The sequence below is a fragment of the Anser cygnoides genome, chromosome 12, assembly GCF_040182565.1.
Source record: "Anser cygnoides isolate HZ-2024a breed goose chromosome 12, Taihu_goose_T2T_genome, whole genome shotgun sequence".
NCBI classification, from domain to species: Eukaryota; Metazoa; Chordata; class Aves; order Anseriformes; family Anatidae; genus Anser; species Anser cygnoides.
Window position 1 is genome coordinate 14603555 of NC_089884.1, and position 20735 is coordinate 14624289.

The 20735-nt window shown below is 39.6% G+C and overlaps 1 protein-coding gene across 6 annotated transcripts in view; it reads left to right on the top strand.

Annotated features, from left to right (window-relative positions):
* The first annotated feature begins 3702 nt into the window (after positions 1-3702).
* The window catches only part of ESRP2 (epithelial splicing regulatory protein 2), a 45197-nt gene continuing 28164 nt past the window's right edge, over positions 3703-20735 (top strand). For 2 of the 6 annotated variants that reach the window (XM_013192434.3, XM_048078636.2), the window contains exons 1-4: positions 3708-3949; positions 4089-4118; positions 4367-4520; positions 5325-5453. In XM_013192434.3, the coding sequence (XP_013047888.2) occupies positions 3930-3949; positions 4089-4118; positions 4367-4520; positions 5325-5453 (333 nt within the window). In that variant the 5' untranslated portion in view covers positions 3708-3929. Of the gene's footprint in view, positions 3950-4088; positions 4119-4366; positions 4521-5324; positions 5454-20735 lie in introns of all 6 variants that reach the window. The other 4 variants (XM_048078632.2, XM_048078635.2, XM_048078634.2 and 1 more) reach the window with 4 other exon arrangements.

The following is a 20735-nucleotide window of genomic DNA, read 5'->3' on the forward strand; positions in this document are numbered from 1 at the left end:
CCCATAAAGGAGAGAAGCTATGTAATGTAATAGTGAAAGCAATTTCATTTTTATTTATTTAGCCTAGTCACCAGTTTTATGTTTTAGTTTACCTTTGAGTCAGTAGAATTGGAATTCCAGCTGGTGCAGGATTCTGAGTGAATGCTTTCCGTAGGGCTTGGTGGGACTAGTATCTGCAGGGCAACAATCCATCGGAAACCACCTTTCTGAAGCAACTTTGCATATTGCCAAGCTTTTGTGAATATCCCAATGGAAATTATTTTGAGGCCTCTACACTGCATTGTAATCATGACAAGACCTACCTTGGAGACCGAAAAATCAGATCTCTGAAAACATCTGGACAGCAATCAAAGAACACTGCTAAGCAGTTGTTCCCATGCCCTTTCCCACTCATTTGCTGTTAAAGAAAGGATGCCAGAAAATTCTTTACATATGGATTTATGTTTCAGTAGTTACAGTAAGCTCCTCCTTCAGAAGGCATTGCCACAGTTGCTTATAGTCCCATCCAGGAGCCAAGGACTGAATGGGTATGAAACCTAAGTGTCTTTTCACATGTACTTATAGATCACATTGTTTCCTGTGCCAATTCATTTTGGAGAGGCTGAGGCATACAGAAAAAATGCTTCTATCCGTATTGTGCAGGTAAACAACAAGGCTCTGTACTTATTTAATTTAGCATCTCTGTTTCTCAGAAACAGAATGATTTTGGCTAGAAGAGACTGCTGGAGGTCATTTTGTCCTTTCCACACACCAGCATGGCCAATTTTGAAGTTAGACCCAACTTCAAAGTTAGTTCACGTTGCTCAGGGTATTTCGAACTGTTTTACAAGATCATTGTCTTCCCTCTAACTGATGATTAAAGTACCAATAAGGAAGACAAACAAATTTTTGGTATCCTACAAGTTTGGAACAGCGAATAATCTTTTAGTTTCTCTGAAAGATAATCAAAGTTTTGCTGTAGCTCTGAATGTGGCAAGGACATCACTCTGGATCTTGTGTCCCCATGTTTCACACTCCTTTTATTGGCTATTTCAAAAGGACTTCTGTGATCAGGACATTCAGTCAATGGTGTTTTTAATAATACTGTAGTAAAAGGGAGTTTTGTTTTTGTTTTATCTTAGGGTGTCTTGATTTATTGGTCTGTGGAGTATGTATAGTAAAAATTAAATTGGCACCACAGATTTATCCATTTCAAGCACAATGCATGTAATGAGCTTCTTCAGCATTCTCATGTGATCTAACTACAAGACAGTTTTATTTTCCAGTTTTGTTTGATTAAAAAAAGAAGCGAACAAGATAATCACAATACTAAACTTGGATAACAATTAATGTTCGTCTTTAGAACTTCTACTCTCCATCCAGTTAAATTTGCAAGACATTATTATTGTATGGAGCCTACAAACAAACAAGAACCTCTATAAACATGACTGCCAGGATTAAAGCTAAAGGTGAGCAATAAAGTCTTTATTTCAGCAAGATCTTGGTTACAAATTAACTTTGCTAGTGCTCAGTGTACAAGGGCTTATCCCACACAGTGTTTCAGGAAGTGGATCCTGTTGCTGTTCTCTGGAGACATGCGATGTCATTCCTTTGCATTTTTTAAATCCATAACATTGCAGGGACTGGTGTAATTAAGGATTGCATGCAGAGAGATGAACGTTTGTGGGTAGAAGGGGAATAGGAAAACAATTACAAAACCTGAAAATGTGTCAAGGGTCTTTGGCATTGACATGAGTAGGATTTCATTAACTTGGCATGTTGTTATAAGTAAATTGTAATACTTCATTCTTTCATATTAGATCCTAAGAGACAGGTGCAGGGGTATTGGCATTCTTTGTGACAGTTCACAAAGGCCTGTGAGCATATCTGTCAAGCTGGCCAAGAATATATCAAGTGTACGGTCCCTTATACAAATCTGATAATTATAATCAGAATTTTATATGTAATAGGTACATATTAGGTCTATGAAATGGCACCCTCATGAAGGCAGCTATATTGTGGCAGAAGGGTCCTTTTTTTCTGTGAATGTAGCTACAGAAAAAAATTGTGTTTGCATTCATCTGTTCAGATACTACCTCCCCCCAGCCCCTGTGATATACATGGATTTGGGAGGGGAGGAATAGGTTGGGATAAGAGAAACATTTTTTCTCACACTTGAAGTCCATATATTTTTATAATTCGTATTACTATAAGTGGTAAGAATCATCCCATACACAATTAAGAGGCTGTGAAGCCACTTCGTTACCTCTCCATCCAACCAAAAGAAATATAAATGGGCTCTTATTCTACCAAGGCCTTCTAAATATGTATTGATAGAGGAAAATATAGCTGTCATGTAAATTCAGCAGTGCCAGAAAATATACTGCTGAAAACATTTTGAATATGTAAATATATATGTGTTACAGATTAAAGCTGTCATCTCCAAGTGTTTGGGAATTTGCCCTTTCTATAACAATGATGTATCTTCAGGACTACTTCTCGGGCAGCTGCACACGTGAGCAGCAGAGATGACAGCTGAAAGGCATGTAACAGCTATCTTGTAACGTTCAGTGAGCTACACACCTGTGTAGTGTGACTTCTCTGCAGTCCCTGCCCGGTAAATACTTGCAATCTGTGAACTCTAAGATTATTCCTATGAGATAGCATCCTTGAACTGTAGGTTACTTTCATTGAAATAAACAGAAATAGTTTTGGTGATGCTGTTAGCATGTGAATTGGTGTTTGCTGAACTAGGTCCTTAATAACTTCATAAGACTTTTAAAAGAGCATAAAAAAATTAACCAATTAAAAAAATTAGCATGTTAAAAGAAGAAAAGAAAATGGGATGTTAATGTTTAAACCCTTCAGATATTCACAGTTAAATGTCCACCTCTACAGTTTCCCCAAGGTAGGCATCAGCAGCTAAATAGCAGCACCCTTTTTCGGTCAGTGAAAACTGTATTTTAACTCAGCACTGATATTGAATTACAAGTTTAAGATCTAATAAAATAAATATATGTATGATCGATCTACTTTGCAACATTTGCCCTTTAAAAATCAGGAGTAACTTATTAATTGTGATAACAGGAAAAAATAGTACGGTGTTCAAAGCATGTTTTTAGCTTTTTTATTGTTACTTCTGCTTGAAAACAGATTTGAGTTTGACAGCGCCTCTAAAGATGTCTGGAGCCACAATGTTACAGATTTCCCTACTGCTGCCATCCAGCAGAAACACTTAGAGGAGGGTTTTTATAAACCAGACGGCATTTTACCAGTGCGGTCTCACCTGTGAGACAGAAAAGGGAGGAGGTACAGAGAAAAACTGCTCATCTGCACGGTAGTTAATGCCGGGGCGACAGTTCCTTACTGAGTACGTACAGGACAGAAAATGCAGGGCTTCACGTCTGCTTTGGAAAACGTCCTAGATACACTCTTTCTCAAAACCGAAAGTCATTTCACAAGTTATTTCACCTTTGAAACCTCGTGGAGAACAGGGCCTAAAACTACAAGCTATCCCGCAGGTTACACCGCCCTCCTCTTACAGGTGAGCTCTGGCACCGCCGGCTCGGTCCGTGCACGGCGACCTCGGCAGATGCCATTAATTCGGAGCAGGTGAAGGCTTTCGTTTTGTACCTTTCAGAGCCAAGGCTCTGTTTTCCTAACCGCACGTGCACACTCTTCAGATTTAAAAAGCAAAAAAAAAACCCAAACCCAAAAAGCCGGTGCGGGCAGGGGACCGGTTAAAGCCCCCAGCACCCCCGCCGAACCGAAAGCAGGTAGAGGGACACTTCCTGCGGGTTGGAGAAAGGGAGAGAAAGGGAGTTTGCCTCTCATCTCCCTCAAAAACCAATCAGGCCGGATCAGCCAGGCGTTGAGGCTCCCTCCGTCCCTCCTACACCTTTCCCAGAGACCCAATGGCCTCGTCCCTCCGGGAGATTGACTAGAGTCACATGAGCTGCACCAAGGGCAGGTAACTCAGGAGAGAAGGGGAAGGGGAGGAAAAAAAAAAAAAAAGAAAAAAAAAAAAAAAGGCCAAGCTCAGGCTGGGCTTCTGCCATGATGTCAGAGGGAAAGAACCCCACAGCTTGCTAATTTTACCTCCCAATCAGCCCCGGGAAGAAGGAGATCACCGGGAACAGGTAGAGATGCAAGTTTTCTCCATTTTATTTTATTTTTTTTTGTCTCAGAAACCCTACCTCCTAAGTTGCTCTTTCTTCTCCTTTTAATATTTTGACTCCTCGTTCTCTCCTTTCCCCTTTGATCACTTGGAGGTAGGGGGTGAACCTTTGCGGGATTTTTTTTGTTCCTTTTTTTTTTTTTTGTCTGTTTGTGTGTCTTTTTTTCTTTTTTTTTCCTCTTTTTTTTTGACCTCTGCTTTTGATTGTAGTTGTTTCCCCCCTGTGGTCATGACGGCTTCGCGCAGTGACTCTTTGGTGGTGTTGTTTGGGGCAACAGCTGGTGCATATGGGGCTAAACTGGGTTCGGATGAGAGGGAACTAATTCTCTTGGTGTGGCAAGTTGTGGATCTCCCCGGCAAGAAGGTATGGCTTCGACACCCGGTCCGAGGGCGCGTTCCCCGGGCGCAGCCTTTTTTTTTTTTTTTTTTTTTAAGTTATTTTCCTTCCGTTTGAAGGGAAGAATCAACTTTGAAAGAAAGCCAGGCCTCTTCCCACCCCCTTCACCTCCCCGGCCCCCTTGGACCATCGGTGGCCCCAAACCTGAGGGCTCCTCGGGGCTCCTGGAGGTGCCCGGGGCAGACTGGGGCTGGGCACCCCTCCTCAGCCGCGTCACGGCACCCGCTGGGCACTTTCATTCTTCTTTTATACAGAAAAATAGCCCCCTGTTTGGATAACTTTTCAGAGAATCTTAAATTCCTCCGACTTTGAGGCTAATCTGAAAAAAGTGTTTTTCTTTTTTTTTTTAACCTCCCTCCCAAAGCCCTCTTGTGAATAATAATCCCTCAAAGATGAAGGGCTGTAATAAAACAAATGTGGCTATCAATTTCGTGAACAGATTAGGGAAAGCGCCTTAACTTTTGGTGGTCTTCCCTTTACAACGAAAAATTCCCCCAAAACTCAGCTCCAAGCCCAAGCGGCGAGGCCTGAAGCTGCTCCTGTGGCCCTCAGCAGAGAGCACGGCTCTCCTGGGTGGGAGGGAAGGAAACCTAGGCCAAGGGTCTCCATTTCTGAAACCTTTACCAAAAAATGCCTTTTCTTGCTCATCGTGATAGTCATTGGGGCAGTGATACTGCACCTTTCTGATTTTTCTGCATTGTAAACGTGTTGTTAAACAGAGCTTGTTTGATTGCTCCTCACTTCTGTCCATCGTCTCTTCAATGTTTTTAGGTAGGGACACTGCACAAATCCCTGGTGAAAGCAGACAATTTGGAGTTAAGTGATCAATGTCGTGAAGTGAGTGGTTTAACACCAGAGGGACTGGGCAAAGCAGAGCCTCTGGACCGGGTTCTTCAACAGGTGAGGCACTGCTCTTTGCAACAGGGGCAATGCAGGGGGAATCTGGGGGCAAGATTCAACTGTCCTGTAAAAGAAATATACTTTCGTTTTGTCTTTCACTGTGAAATCACTAGCAAGTTTTGTGTTTAAAGCTAACCAAAAAGAGACCTGAAGCATTTGAATTGGGAGCCCTGTGATTCTGAAAGTTACGCACAGCACCAGATTATTTGAGCTCATGCTCTGGTTCTTGGAAGTTTTGGCTTCTGATTATGTTGGTAGGCCTCCTTTTATCCCGAGTGTCTCTTACGCAAGACTTAAATATATATAAATAAATAGTAAGATAAACATGATAAATGCAGTACTGATCAAACTTTCAAAATGTAGGTGTCATGTTTTTATCTACAGGTTCTCTGCTAAGATGTGAATTAAAATATTAACCTTTTCTTGGTTGTTTTTCTCGAAATTAGTTGAATTCTTCAAAACTATGCTTACATAAAACATCAGCTGTATTTGTCATGTCATTCTTCCAAATGAGCTTAATTAGTTGTTTAGTGGATAATGAAGTGATTGATTGTTTCTACAACTTCTGTATTCTACTCTTCGACTAATTTAGTATTACACTAACAGTAAACCTGTAAATTTATATGATCCTTGCACTTCAATATGCCATAAATTACTTTAAAACTTCTAATGCTAGTACTTTGTATGTACTCAGTTCATGAAATTTTGCTTTCTTTCCCTTTTATGCATGCAAAATGTGCTTGAGTGGAAAAATACAATAGTGCGTTTTTGTGGAACATATAAAACTGGCTTTCCACACCTTGTCTGAATCACTTGTAGGTGTGTTTCAGCAAGAAACTTGCTTAGGCAGTAGAACAGGTTCATGTTGCTGTAACTTCTGGTGACACAGAGATAACTTGGCAGGCTAGGTCCTAACCCTCTTTGATACTGAATGGTTAACATTTTACTCTGGAGTGGGTACCTTTAAAAACAGAAATATGTAACTTGCGTTTTGAAATCTCTCAACATCAGCTGTGCATGGCATTTATTCTACTTGCACAAGTTTTGCTAGACTCTAAGACCAAGAGGTTTTTGTTTTTTTTTAATGCTTCAGAATAACCCCTGAGAAAATGTGCAGCTGCAGGTTTGATCTTGTCCCAGATCTTGCACTAAAGACATCTGGAACAGCTTAGCCTAGTACACTCTGTTTACCTTTATAACAGACACACTTTAATTACACTCAATACTTTATGAGAGATTGTATCTTATTGCTGTAAATTGCACTGTAGGTGGGTCTGATTTAGCAAATAAAAGGAAATACTACCTTTGTGTGTAGGTGTGGTAGACTCTTGAAAAACAACAATTTTACCCTTTTTGTTTGGCATATCTATGCAACCAAATAATGATTTTGCTGTTAAATGTTGGATGCCAGATGTGATGTGGCCAATTCTGTCATAGATGTGCTGGAACACCCTTTACCTAAGCTTGTCTCCCTGCCCCTCCATACTTCCTGATTCCATGGGAGTTGGGGAGAATTAATTCATCCTCTCGCTTGCAATGTCAGCAAAAGGTAGAATTCTGTATTCTTTTACAGTAGACTCTCTTTCTGCATTTTTAAAGATAAATCCATTAAATGATTTAACTACATCGTATATTTTAAGGATGTCAGGTACTTATTGACACATACAGATTTTTTTCCCTCAGTAAAGTATTTTGATTAGCAAAAGTACTGGTGGGTGAAGTGGTTATTTGAAAAGGAAGTAGACATGTACCTTGATTTGAGATAATGTTGTAGAGTATGTGAAATTAGTTTTCCACACCCTGCTTGGATTGTGGTAGAGAATCTGATGATGCAGCTTAAAATTGCTCACTTTAGCACTCATCTTAATCTTATAAATGAAAGTTTCAGTACCCGCTTCTGGCTTTTGCCTTGGGTTCTCAGTCTCTACACGTAGAGGAAAGTGAGAATCCCCAGCCATAAAGCCATTGTAACTTTTACCTGTGCTTCAGAGGTCTCTTCCGACCTCAACCGTTCTTTGATTTTCAATTTGGCAATTCATAACTGATAAATGGTAGATCAGCTTCTGTGGGCCTGGAGTTTTTCCACTGACAGCAGAAAACCTCCTGTTACTTTTTAGTTCACTTTCCAGGAATGATAGTCTACCAAAAACCTATAGTCTGTGGTTAAATCTTTACTGTGTTTGTAACAAAGCACTTAACCAACGTTGCATCATTTCAATTGTACTTCATATTCTCACAGCATTGCACCTCAGACAACTCATTGCTTGGGTTTGTCTCAAGTATTCTAAAACACTTTTGTTTTCCCCGATGTATTTTTGCTGTGTAATTTTACAAAGAGAGGTTCTGAAGCACAGTGTCCCCTAAATAATCAAGCTTATTTTGTTGTAGTGTATGTTCTGTACATTTTTCTACAAGGTTTTTCATACTGTATTTGTCTAGGCTAACAAGCATTTGATTCCACATGCGCTAGTTCATTTATGGGATCCGGCTGTATTTTCTTGTAGCTGATGTGCAGTGTTCTGGTAGCTATGTTTTGGGTGGGGAGGAAAGATCCTGTACATGTACAAATATTAGGGAAATAACTGCCACAAGTCATAAAGTGTATGCCTTTTGGAAGCAGTTTGCTTGATGTATTTAGTTCAAAATGGCAGTAATAACTTGTCTCTGTTGTAATGATGAACATAAAACTGCTGACTGAGATGTGGTGTTGTAATTGAAGAACGCTACTGAGTAGAAAACATGTGAGGGCTTTTTTTTTTTTTAAACAAAACAAGCAGGAAATCTCAAGTTCAAGTGTATGTTTGGAACTGTTTTGAACCTGTGATGTAAGCCTCTAAGCATGCATTACCTGTAATACTTACTAAAGGGAACAGCGTCCTGCATTTCTTCCTGCAGCACTAGAACATCCTTGCTAGGTTTCTTTGGTCAGATCCTCAAATCATGGGACTGCCTTATTTAGCATGTGAATTAGAGTTTTCTTTTCTAGAGTTTCTCTTTCTTTTTAGAGCTTTATGGTTTCCCAGTTTCCAAACTTTTAAGGGAAAAAATGTTTTCAAGTTGCTATCTGAAACCTTGCAGGAATGGAAGCTTGTTTTAAAAGAGCAAAACCAGAATGAACTTCACCTTTCTTTCTTCCCCATTACACTGTCATTAAAAAGCTGACATCTTCATGTGCTTCTTTGATTATAGCCATAGGGATTCTTAAGCTAAAGACCCAATGCTAAGTTGAAAGTGTTGTGGATTTCTTAATCCTTCCCATACAGAAAACCTGGCTAAAGCAGTATGATTTGCCTTAAGACATGTTGCTTTCCTTTTGCAAGGCAATATTTGCATGTCTCCCTGACAAAGGATGGAGTCTAAGAAGAGCTAATAATTTTGGAGAGGTGTCTGCAGTGTTTAGCTGTAATTACCATCCTTCTTTGAACGATATACATGAAAAGGGAGAGGTTCTCATGAGAGCTGGGTCCGCTTTTGGACCTATTGAAAGCACCCAAATTTTGTCTGTGGAGTGACATATAAGTGTGAAAAACTTGTTTGTAAGACTGTCCTAGTCTTGCTGGTCTTTCATCAAATTTTAAATTTATCACTAATGTATTGCATCCAATGTAATTCATATTCTTCATCACAGAAAGGCTAACCTGGGCATGTTTTCCCTTCTCAGCTAAACCATGCTCAAATTGAAAATACTGAGAGGTTGCCACTTCTTCAGGTGATAGCAAATTACCACTTCTCTAAAGCATGTTCGAATGCCTATTGATTGTTTATGTGAGCTGCAAGAGCAGTTTATTTTCTCAGGTATCAACAAATTCAGCAAGAAACAAGCTGATTAGATGAGCATTTGGAAAGAAAGGGGGGCGGGCAGGGAAGAGGTGGAAGAACCAGTGAATTCCTCTAACCTGATAAACCGGTTGCAACCTTTTTTTTTTTTTAAAGAGAAACTTGTTCTGCAGCCTCCTCTTCACAAAGTGCTAGCAGAAAGTTTTCTTGGCTCTCTCTTTCCAGCTCTCTCTTTCCAGCTGTTACACCTTCATTTTGGGTAAATGACTTCTGAAATATTTTTTTAAATGTACTTCTGAATCTTCAGACTGGAGGAAAAAAGCCTAAAAATGCACGCTGACTTTTTTGTCTTCAGTTGTTAATCAAAAGACAAATGCACCCCCCCCAAAATGTAGAATAGGAAAAAGGATGTTCAAATGTATATTAGTGGTAATACTGGGCTGTTTTCCTGGAGCAGAAAGCTAATTCTTACTGTTCTGTTACTGGCTTAAGTTTAGCTAACTCAAGGGAACTAAACAGCATGTAAATTATCTTTGGTCAAAGACATTTCTTGAAACTGATCACAACCTGAATTTTATGTATTTATTGGGACTGTGGTGGGTCTTCCAATTTGAGATTGTTTGGTGACTATATTAGCCCAATATAACTCTTGGCAGAGTCTGCTTGGAGTTTTGGAGTGTTTGCTGGGTCTGAGTTCTGAAGTTTTGGAGCAGGTGTTTGGCAAACCTTTGGCAAGTGTTACTGAGCAGGCTGTTCTTTCCACAGCAAATATTTAGGGTGTAGTTTCACAAGATTTGGCTTCAGCAGCAAAGCCAGCTTCTTGCTCCTGCACCATGCTTTGCCATCCTTTCTGTTGTGTCAGTAAAGCTCTTTGTGAGGCCGTGCTGTAAACAGGATCGCTGAAATGAGCAGGTAGGGTGGGAACTTGTAAGCTGCTTCGCTGTCCAAGCTCACATCCCATGAAACTACACCCTTTGGTTGTGTTTTCATGATCCAACATGTTTGGTGATACCAGCTTAAAGTATTTCTGCCCCCACATCATGCTCTCAAGCTGCAGTTGCACAAAAATTTTTCAGTAGCACCTTTCACTAAGGTGGTGCTTACATGGACCTCCCTCCCCTGCTTTGTGCCAATACAAAGGTCTTGGGGGCTGCGCATTAAACTGGAGCAAGGCCCATTGCTGAGTTCAAAAACAGCTCTGGTCTGGAGCAGTTCTGTTTGATGTGCAGCGAGGCAGATTAGGTGGTTAGCTGCTGAGGGCAGCTGTGGCACCAAGGTGTGGACATACACTGCGTTTGAAATGAGAGGAATGTTTTAAGGCAGCCTGGCTACCAAACAGCTTGTACTGTGAAACTGTGGCCTTGGTTTGGCACCAGCAGTAAGTGATGAGGATGCCCCGGCACACACAAGGTGGCCTTCAGGTTGTCAGGGCAGGTGAGACACAAACACCTCTTACAAAAGGGCTGAGAGGGCTGTGAGCAGTTTTATGCAGGGTTCTTATTATAAGCTTCTAATAACTTCCCATTTCCATTAATAAACCTAGCTTAACATTAGTTAAAATGTTTGATACCTAATATTGGATAATTGTCAGTCTTTATGGTAGGGAAGCAAAGGTGTGGTAATGCCTCCTGTAACTGCAGGCTGTTGCAATATGGAATTTTTCTGTTTAGCAATGAAAATGGATGGCAAACTCTCATTAAAGAGCCCTAGTTGTAATTCTGTTGGTGATAGTGCAGGATTTTTTTTGTCATTACAAATCCTCTGTGCTACTCAGCTCCCCTGTATTATGATTATAACACACACCTGTTCTCTCAAAAACTATAGAGTTAATACCAGAAACAGTCCCTCTGTTATATACATACTTACGTATAATATATGTATATAATGAATGCATTTTTTATTGGCAGCATTTATGTTCTGTTAGCTTTTATGGAAAAACAATATAACTGTAGTTTCTCTGAAGGCTGCAATGCTTTCATCAGAACTCCTTGAGTATGTGTTTAAACCTTGCTTTGTTCCTGTATTTAGGTACATTTCACTTTAGAATCACCAGAGAATTAAAGGCATTTGTGTAAAGCTGCATATTACTTTCTCTGAAAGCATAAAAATTGGTATTTCCAGTTAGCTGTGCTACTTCTTTCTCCTCTTAATTTTAAGGGAAGTACCATATTCATTAGAAGTGAATAATTTGGCCCATTGGTTTGAGGGTTAGCTGGAGTAGACTTTTTATGGTAGTGGATGCTGCTGCTTCTTCTGGTGAAGTTAAAACATTAGCATTAAGTCTCTTACTATGTCCGGATGGACTAGCATATATAGAAAAATAAACACTCCTATGACATATTCAGAATAGCTTGAAAGCTTGAAATACCTGTCTTCACACAATGTGAGGTTGTGCAATGTTTAAAGCTGTGTCACTGGCACACTGCAGTGTTCTCACTACTATGATATTATACCTGAATACTTTAATTTCTCTTGAAATTGTACTTGCAACTTTTTTATATAAGTCACTGGAAGATGGTAGAAGCCTTTTAATACAAAGATTGCTGCTGGTGAATACATGATCCTCAAAGTTTTTGAACTTCTTTCTTATGACTTGCTGTAAATAGCTACTGGAAAAAGTCCCTGGAAACGTGTTAATGAACTGTTTTTGGGGTTTCAAAAGTGGCTGAGCAATAATGAGGAATTATAATAATTATGAGGAATAAAGGATTTGGATTCTACTATTTTAATAATAAAAATGCATGCGATGTCTCCACCAGTTCTTACATGTTAGCAGGGAAGCAGTTTACAAAATTTGGTGTGGACGCTGTGTTGTCTGCAAACCTTCACTGTTTCTCTCTTCCTTGGGTAAGAATTAATCTGATTCTAGTCACAGCTTTTGAGAGGGCTGCACAGTTCTTGCATCAGTGTGTTGGTTTGCTCAGAGCTTTAAAAAAAAAAAAGTGTTTTGTTTTTTTTCTTTTTTTTTTTTTAAGTTATATGCAGAAGGTCTTGCATAGGTAAGTGCTGCCCAACGAGGACAACACCTCTGTCAACATGTTGCAGCACTTCTTTGCTGAACAGCCAGGTTTAAGAGTGACACACGGATGCTGACAGGAACTGATGCTGCCAGCAAAGCAGTGTTGTGGCCAAAGCTATAAAAATGCTGATTGGAATTTGATTTATTTGTAAGTAACAACTTAAATAATGTCAGCCCTGTTTCATTTTATGCTTCTTGTGGTTAAAATTGGAACTTCTATATCTTTCAGTTAGAAATATAATAATGTCTCTCTTCCCTACATTGGTATCTGTGGCATCTAAAGCTTATGAACATGAGTGGTTTTTCCATCCTTCAGTCTTTCTGGGGTACTCAACCAGCAGGCTACAGTGGAAACATTGCATATAGATGGAACTATTTTATCCTCTTTTTTAAAGAACTAGGCTCCTGTGGTGATGTTGGACACCCTTTAGCTTAAAAGAAAAAGGTTATGTCACTACAGCTCTAGGGCAGCCTATGGACTGTCTGTATTATCATTCTTACTGAGTTGAAACCAAAGCTAATTAGTGGTGTTTTCGTTCTGTTTCTAGTTCTAGAGAAATTTAAGCATGTTCTTTATCATTTAAATGAATTGTATAGATGTTTGCAGTGTGTGAAATCAAATGTGTTTACATAAATTAAGACACAATTATGTCCCTGATAAGTAATTCTGTTGCAGTGAATTCCACTAAAAGTAAAGTAGAGCTAAATTATGCAACCAGGAAAATAAAAGTACAAAAACCATTGTGGAGGTCTTCCTTTGTAAGTAGATGTTATTGTAACTGTGTTCCCGAATACCTAAAAGTTAGTTTAGGAGTCATGTGAGGTGAAGAGAGTCACAAAACAGTGTATAATACATCAAATATCTTGAATCAAGTAACTGTCAGACCGCGGGAAGATGCACAAGTTTGAGAACTGGAAAATATGTTACAGTTGCAAGAATGACTGCAACAATGAAAGAGTTTAGGAGTTTCCTTGCTTTTAGTGTACTAGCCACTGTCATTCTGTACAGCACAAGCTGTGACAGGATGAACTTTTGCTTATTCTAAAGCTTGTGAAAAGACACCAGGTAAATGGTGCAAGGCAGAAGAGAACTGCTGCTCCTGTGGTATACTTAAAGAAACAAGAAACTATAAATCACCTCCCACTCCTCCCTTCAAATCTCAGACACAAAGAATTGATCACAAGGAGCTGTGTGACTTGCTTCACTTCATATTCTATGCAGCTCACATGATGCTTTGTCAGTCATAATGCTTTGAAAACAAGACACTACGTGGAAAAGAGAACACAGTTCTTTAAGAGGAAGCAACATCTAAATAATGCCCCTGTTAGTGTTCTAGTTCTTTATTGTGTGGGTCTGAATCCCTTGGAAGGCCAAATGGAAGTTCTGATCTTACTCAGTAGTAGACTACTACAATTATTAGAGATAATCATTTCACTTATTTTCATTTTCCCTTTTCTCAAAAATAATCAGTTCCTGATGTGTGGGGTTGCTGCTCTAGTCCATGACTTCAAAATTTCAGAGTTTAAAGGCAAGTTGGCCTAGGGATCTACTTCTTTTTATTTTCATGAAAGCACGTTGAACAAGAAAGGGAAAACTCAGAGCAGTTTTACGAAAGCTTGACTTTTCTGCTGATATTTATAAGGGTATGAGCAAGGATCACTTGGATTCCATTACAAGATAAGATACTTACTGGATCTCAAGTCCATTTAGGGCAGTCCATGCTTATGGTATTCTACTGTATTTGGTTAAAGGAATGAGAGAGAATCTCATTCAAAGGAAACAAAAATGTGGATAATATGTATACCGTCTTCTTATAATTCCCATTTCCTTGGACATTACTGCAAAAACAACCTGAAAAACAAAACCAAACAAAAAAAAGGGGGGGGGGGGGGGGAGAAGTTTTAATTTTTAAGGCATTGGCAATTCTCCTACAACTGGTTAAGCTTACACTACAAACAATGAGGTAGTGTTGAGTAAATAGAGCGGTACCATGCATTACAGTCAATAGAGCCGGTGCTAAAGATCACATTGCTAATGAAAGTTTGTCCTTGAAACAGAGGTAAGAGGGAGTGGGGGAGGTATAGAACGCAGAGAGAACTCATGCTTAAACTAAGATTTTAGGAAATATTACAGTCACAGTATATGAATTAAAACCTAGAGTTTGGAAAGTCTGTTCAACCTTTTCTTTCAGGCTGCAATGACTTGCTCTGTGAGTTGAACTGATAGCAAACAGCCAATGAGGAGTGTGAGGCACCATTGTAGTCCTACTTGAAATATAGGTAAAAGGTTGACAGAATATGGATTTTTTTGCAAATATTCAAAGTTTCCTGTAAGAGTTGTCTTTTGTTTAAAGACAGACTTGTGAATAACCTACACAAACAAATGCCTAGGTGATCTGTAAGATATGCATCTTTTTTGCATGTTGTTTGTTTTTGCTGCCTAATGGCCTCTTTCTTATAGGTTAATTTAAACTTGAAAACTGCTTACTTTTTCTCAGTGTTTCCTTGTTGTTCAGTTCCCTGACACATAATGCAGTAGTAATGTAAGTGTAGAAACTGTGCAGTTCCTACACTGCAGGAATGGGCTTCTTTTGTCTCAAACAAGGCTAACTTCTAGTAGCTTGTTTGTGGAGTTCCGTGCACATTTCAGCACTCTCTTATTAAAACAGATTGTGCTTTTGAAGATAAAAGCTGTGACCTGATTGCTGTGACATTTAGGTAGCCTGAACCATGGTCTTACTTTTTATGCTTAATGCATTACCTGAATGAGATTCTGTAGATATGATAGCTGGAAAGCATGCAAATAATCTGGTATTGCAAACTTCTATGTCAGAAATAATTAATCAAAAATGGTCATAAAATGCTCAAGTGGCGTGGCTTGGACAGATCTTTGTCTTGACAGAAGGTTACGTTTTTGCATTCTTTCCAAGGAAAAACTAAAACTTTTAAGCAGCTGTTGTTTCTGTTGTAGCAGGGAGACCCGCACCCAATTAAAATGACCCAAAGAAATAATGTAGCAACTTCACACACTTTATTATAGTTTTGAGTAACAACAGTATTTTCTATGCTCTACAGGCTGGCAATGGACAAAGCATGACAACCATTGCTTCATTTATGTTTTTCATATTCTACCTGTTGCCGAACCATCCTTAGAGGAAAAAAAAAAAGCCTTCATGTAGAAGGTTAATGGTAGGTTAGCCTCATCTAAGCTGAACTTACAGCCCCTTCATGTATCTGTGGAAAAAAATATGGCCTATTTTAAAGTACTTGTTGAATGGGAAGGATATAATAAACTTGAATACCTTCTGGTTTTCTCCCCCAAACCTTAACTGTCATTATAAGAACTATATATGGGCTGTGCATCTCCCTCACCACTCTGTGGTGACCAGTGTGATGGCAATGAGGAGTACAGTTATTTCCTGAAATTTCAACTTCCCAGCACCAAAGCAAAAGATAAAAAATGGATATTTTCAAATAGCTTTTAAAATATATATCCTGTCTTTTTCTCTTCTGGTTGTTTTGAAGATTTGTAATGTTTGAAATTTTATGGCAGAACTCCACAGTCAGATGATGTTTGAGACTGACTCGGCTATCTTTGTTGCTACCAAGCTTGTGTCATTTGTGATTAACTAGTTTCTTTGTAGGATAAGAGTTTGTGTCTATGCAGCCACCTAATGTAGATGAAGCTGTTTTGAAAGAACATCAGAAGCAGCAGGATATGTGGTGCCTGGCTTGCTCTTGAAGCTTTCTGCAGGAAAGGATATAAAATGACAAGATAGTAGGTAGTGAGAAGTGTCGTATCCTGCAGTTCCTTGAGATCAAGGTGAACAAATCTGTTCTTACACTTTCAAATTCCAAAGGTGGATGGAAACTGTGCTGGATTGGTCACATGTAAATATACTGGACTATCTCAGGTACACTTATTGTGGCCATTCTGATTGATTACTCCATTATTAAATGCAGTTTGAGTACCTTTATACTGTCGGTGATGGGTGACTTGACTGATCATACTGAGCACTGTTATGCCGTCTTTGGCATGATGTAAATGAAACCCATGCCTTTGTCCAGGGTAGTTTTCACTCACTACGTAATCTCAGGCATTAGTGTTCAGCAGAGCAAAAAATTGCTTTTCTTTTAATAGAAGAAATCAAACTGGCAATATAGTTTTCTAGAATTTTTAGTGAGTGGGCCTGAGCTGCCTGTGTCACTTGTGCTAGTTTCCTCTGCAGAGAAATAAAGACAAGGGGCAACTTCTTTTTCGTGAATAGTACCTAAATACAGTACCTTTTCCTATGCTGCTAGGGGAGGAGGAAAAAAAAAAAAAGAAAACACTTGCCTGGAGCTTGTTGGCTTACGCTTCTTTTTTTCTTCAGCAGTTTCAGTACAAGGTCACCATGTATCCATTATCAGCCATGTGGAATAGCAGCTAACAGGTCAACAAAGGCAAGGGCTTACTATAGGATTCTCTGTTTAAAAAGTTACCTAGAACAATAAAGGGTTATCATACTTGTAAATACTGCTGAAATGCAGTCTACACACTTCCCCAGTAGTATTGACATGCTTTAAATTCCACCATTGCATGCGTAAGGCTGGCATTATCACCAGGGCTTGAAGAGGGAAGGAGCAGAAAACTGCCCATGGAGAGTATTGTAAATAAATGTGAAACCCTTGAAGGTGTAGGATCTGAGGCACAATGTCGAGGTGAAATTATTTTCCAAAGTTGCCATTGTCGGGGTAAGTTGTGTGTGTGTCCAAGCTTTGTATGCCAAACCAATGATTAATTACTCTTGAGATTTCTCATGCCTGTGAGTTTAAGGGAGGCTTCAGGGCTGCTGGATATTTGTTTTTCAGTGGTGCTCCAATCTTGCTTTTGTTTGGTGGCAGAAAATTTCTTTTCATCAAATTTGGTTGCATCTCACCCCTGCCCTCAAGGCACACACAAACCTCCATGTATACTACACTATGGTAGCCTTAGTGTAGCTGTGGAATGGGCAATACAAAGAGTGCAAAGAGATGCGAGAATCACAGAATGGCTGCAGTTGGAAGGTACCTATGGATGGTTTCCAGTGCAACCCCTTAAAGCAGAGGCAGCTAGAGCAGGTTGCATAGGGCCAAGTCCAGTTGGGTCTTGTATATCTCCAGAGATGGAGACTCTGCAACTTCTCTGGGCAGCCTGTTTCAGTTTTCAGACACTTTCAATCCCTTTTTTCAGGAACAGCACCCCTGCAACTATATGCTTGGTTTTAGCTGTTCTCTAGCAATAAATTGTAGAGGGCTCTCTGTATAATCAGGCTCTGAGGCAAGGCTTGGAATATCTTTGCCTGTTGAAGCAGAAGGTGTAGTAGAGCATCTTCAGAGAGGTGGTGTTTTGGGTTGCCATTGGTGTTTTATGCTTCTCTTACCAGCAGGAAGACAGTTCATTATTACATGGTCTGTGCTGCAAGCAAAGAACAATCCATGCCAAAGGCCTAAAAGACAGTCTAAAGCTCTAATGTAGTGACTTACAGTAATGTGTAATAAGTAATGATTTTTTTTGGACATAAATGAATTTGGATATCAAACATGGTGGTAAATAGTATGGCTTTAGTTGAGGCATTTGGGATGCTTATTGCAAAGTGCTGGTATGTAGTCTTAATATGCAAAGCATGTGGTTTCTTTGCTAGGAGAGCTACAATTAGGAAGCAACTTGAATACCTTCTTCAATTGACAATTCATCTATGGCAAAGTAAGGAGGGTATGCATGGAAGTGAACTCGTGCTTCTGGATTGAGAAAAATGCTTTGTGTTGTCGCTACTGAAGTTGTTTCTACAAAAATGCTATATGTGTGTGAGTCTGTGGATTTTAGTGTTAATGGCATGTTTTGGTAGATAAATTCTATTTGAGAATCCGTCTGATAGACTGAACTGTAGTTCTCAAACTTCATTATACTAATAAAATGAAAATGCAACAATTTTCAGGACCTAAAGCGAAGCCTTGAGAGATATTGTGAACTAAAATTTAGAAACATTATAACTTCATAAATTTAGACTGCCTGAATTATTAGACATGCAAACACAACAGTTGAGCTGATTTTTTTATATTGTAATTTGTGTCACTCTGCATAATTCCATACATTACCACATGCAGGTGCATACATCTGTATATAGGAGTCACCTGTCTGTAATGGAGTCCTTGCTGTCCTACACTTTCTAGTAATTCATTGCTGGAGAAGGTCTCTTATGTAGGTAAAATAATTTCTTTTTGAAAGAGATCTAAAGTAGTTCTCCAGCTTAAGCTTTGCATAGAGATGCATGCTTATCAGAGTGGAAACTTAATCTTCGTTTCTTCAAATAAATGGGGGGGTATAACATGCTTAGCAAACTTTCCAGGTTTTAGCAAAAGGGAACAGCTCAAATGTGTGTACCTAAGATAGAACTTTTTATTTCAAACTGTGTATTTTAAAAATATGTGGATTATATCTTTGCTGTTTCTCTAGGACCATTATATTAGTCATGTGAATTTCTTAAGCTCAAGGGAGTACGTTGGAATATATGAACTTAGGTGAGCCAAAATAACTTTTCTTCTAAGTAATTTCTGAAAGTGTTCCTTTTAATAATCACCAAAAGATGTCACTCCTGCATAAGTTTTTTTTATTAGACATTTTTTCTAGCAAAGCAGCAGTTAATCTCCTCTACAAATAGAAAGCCCTGACAGTAGGATGTATGTGTGTATGCGTGCATGTGTGTATAAAAACGGGGCTCCACACCTGTTTTGCAAAGGACCGATCTAGAAGACACGGTTACAGTTTTTTTGACAGGCTTTATACAGAATCACAAATGACCTGTTGGTCAATCAGTCTTAATTTTTGCCTAGACCAGGCGTGACTTGTCTTCTCACAGCCAAAAGATGTCAAAATGAGTACTTTTTAAGAAGTCAGTTTGGCAGAAACTTGATCGTGTATCCATGTGTAATCAAAATGTAACCTCTGGGTAATTCACTAGCATGCCTGTTGATATCACTGATCTGAAACCATGTCCTCACACACTGAGCGCCATGTAATATCTACATGGGGATATAGAGGCATGTCTAGCCTGAGCATGGCACAAAAGCTAAGCTACTTTCTGGAAGCTGATTCTGTCCAGAGTTAAATTGCAAAGACGCCTTTAATTCTGAGGCTTTGTGAACGATTTTGTGTCTAGTCTGGTGCTGTTAGCTGTGACGGGTTAGCAGGGCTAACAGAAGCAAACAGAGAAACTTTTGTGCCTTATTAACAGAAAGGATCCAGTTCTGAAGAAGCACTAGGAGCAGGTCAGATGAGTAAGAAGCAGCCAAATTTTCTGTTATTTCTCAGAGGTGAACGAAGGAGAGAACCCCCCAGGGTATCTTGGGTTCAGATACAGCTTAGCTGACAGCATGGCTGGGTTCTGCAGCTGCCTGCTCCCTGCTTCATTGCCGTGCCAGCCACAGTGCAGAGGCAGCGGCCTTTCTCAAGGATGAGAGCTATTTTTAGTTAGGGAAATGGGAATATCCAAATAGCCAGCAGATTATTTTAGTGCTTCGTGCATCATAGCTATTGAAAGAGCTTACTGAGGAATCTTAAAGTTTCCCTGCGATCCCTAGCTTTGTTCAGTTAAGGCTACATGGAGAAGGGGGCTGTGTCGTTTCAGCCACTGGGGATTCATTTGCAGAAAACACAGTGGCTTGTGCTGGCTTTCGTCCAGCTTTGCTGCTGGCGAAACATGTCTCTTTGCTCTCTTTGTACTCTCAGCTACAAGCACCAGATCCTGTAGAGCCAGTTTTTCAGACGGGTGCTCCGACTCTCTCCTTCCCTCTCACCACCTTTTCCCTAAGAACTGTTTTAGGTTTCAGGGAGGTAAACGTATAGAGCAGCCTGCTTGTTTCTTTCTTCTTTGTTCAGTTTTTAATCTGTGTGGTGAACTATTGAATGTGTTCCTTTAAATGTGGAATGATTCATCAGAGCCCTAGCAGAGGCTGACCTGGTGGAATAAGCAGCACAGGGTGATGCCTCTGCACTGTGGCTCTTGCAGGCTAAATGAGGGCTGGCTGCAAGATGCAAAGAGTGGTAATTAACGCTGTATAACTCAGTTCATATGAAATGACTAGATTAACAGGAGCCATAGGGTGTGTGAGCTTGGTGGAGGAAGCCTTAAGGTGGGGCAGCTTTGCATGCTAAAGTGGGGCAGCTCTATGGAGAGCAGCGTGAGGGTGAATGACGGGAGGTAAATAGCTGAGGTGGGTTTTATTAGTGGAGTTAAGGAGACGTGAATGGAATTTATAAAATGACAGACTTGTGGACAGGTTGCTGAATATGTGAGACAGAAAACTCTAATGTAAATCTGGCACTGGTCTTAACTTGTCCTGAGCTTGCTATATGTTGGTGTATGACTGTTCTGGGTTGCCTTTTGAGGTGCTGCTTTGTATTTATGGTGCAAAAAAAAAAAAAAAAGGCTGAAGATGGCTTTTCAGCAGGAACTTGTAATCACTGA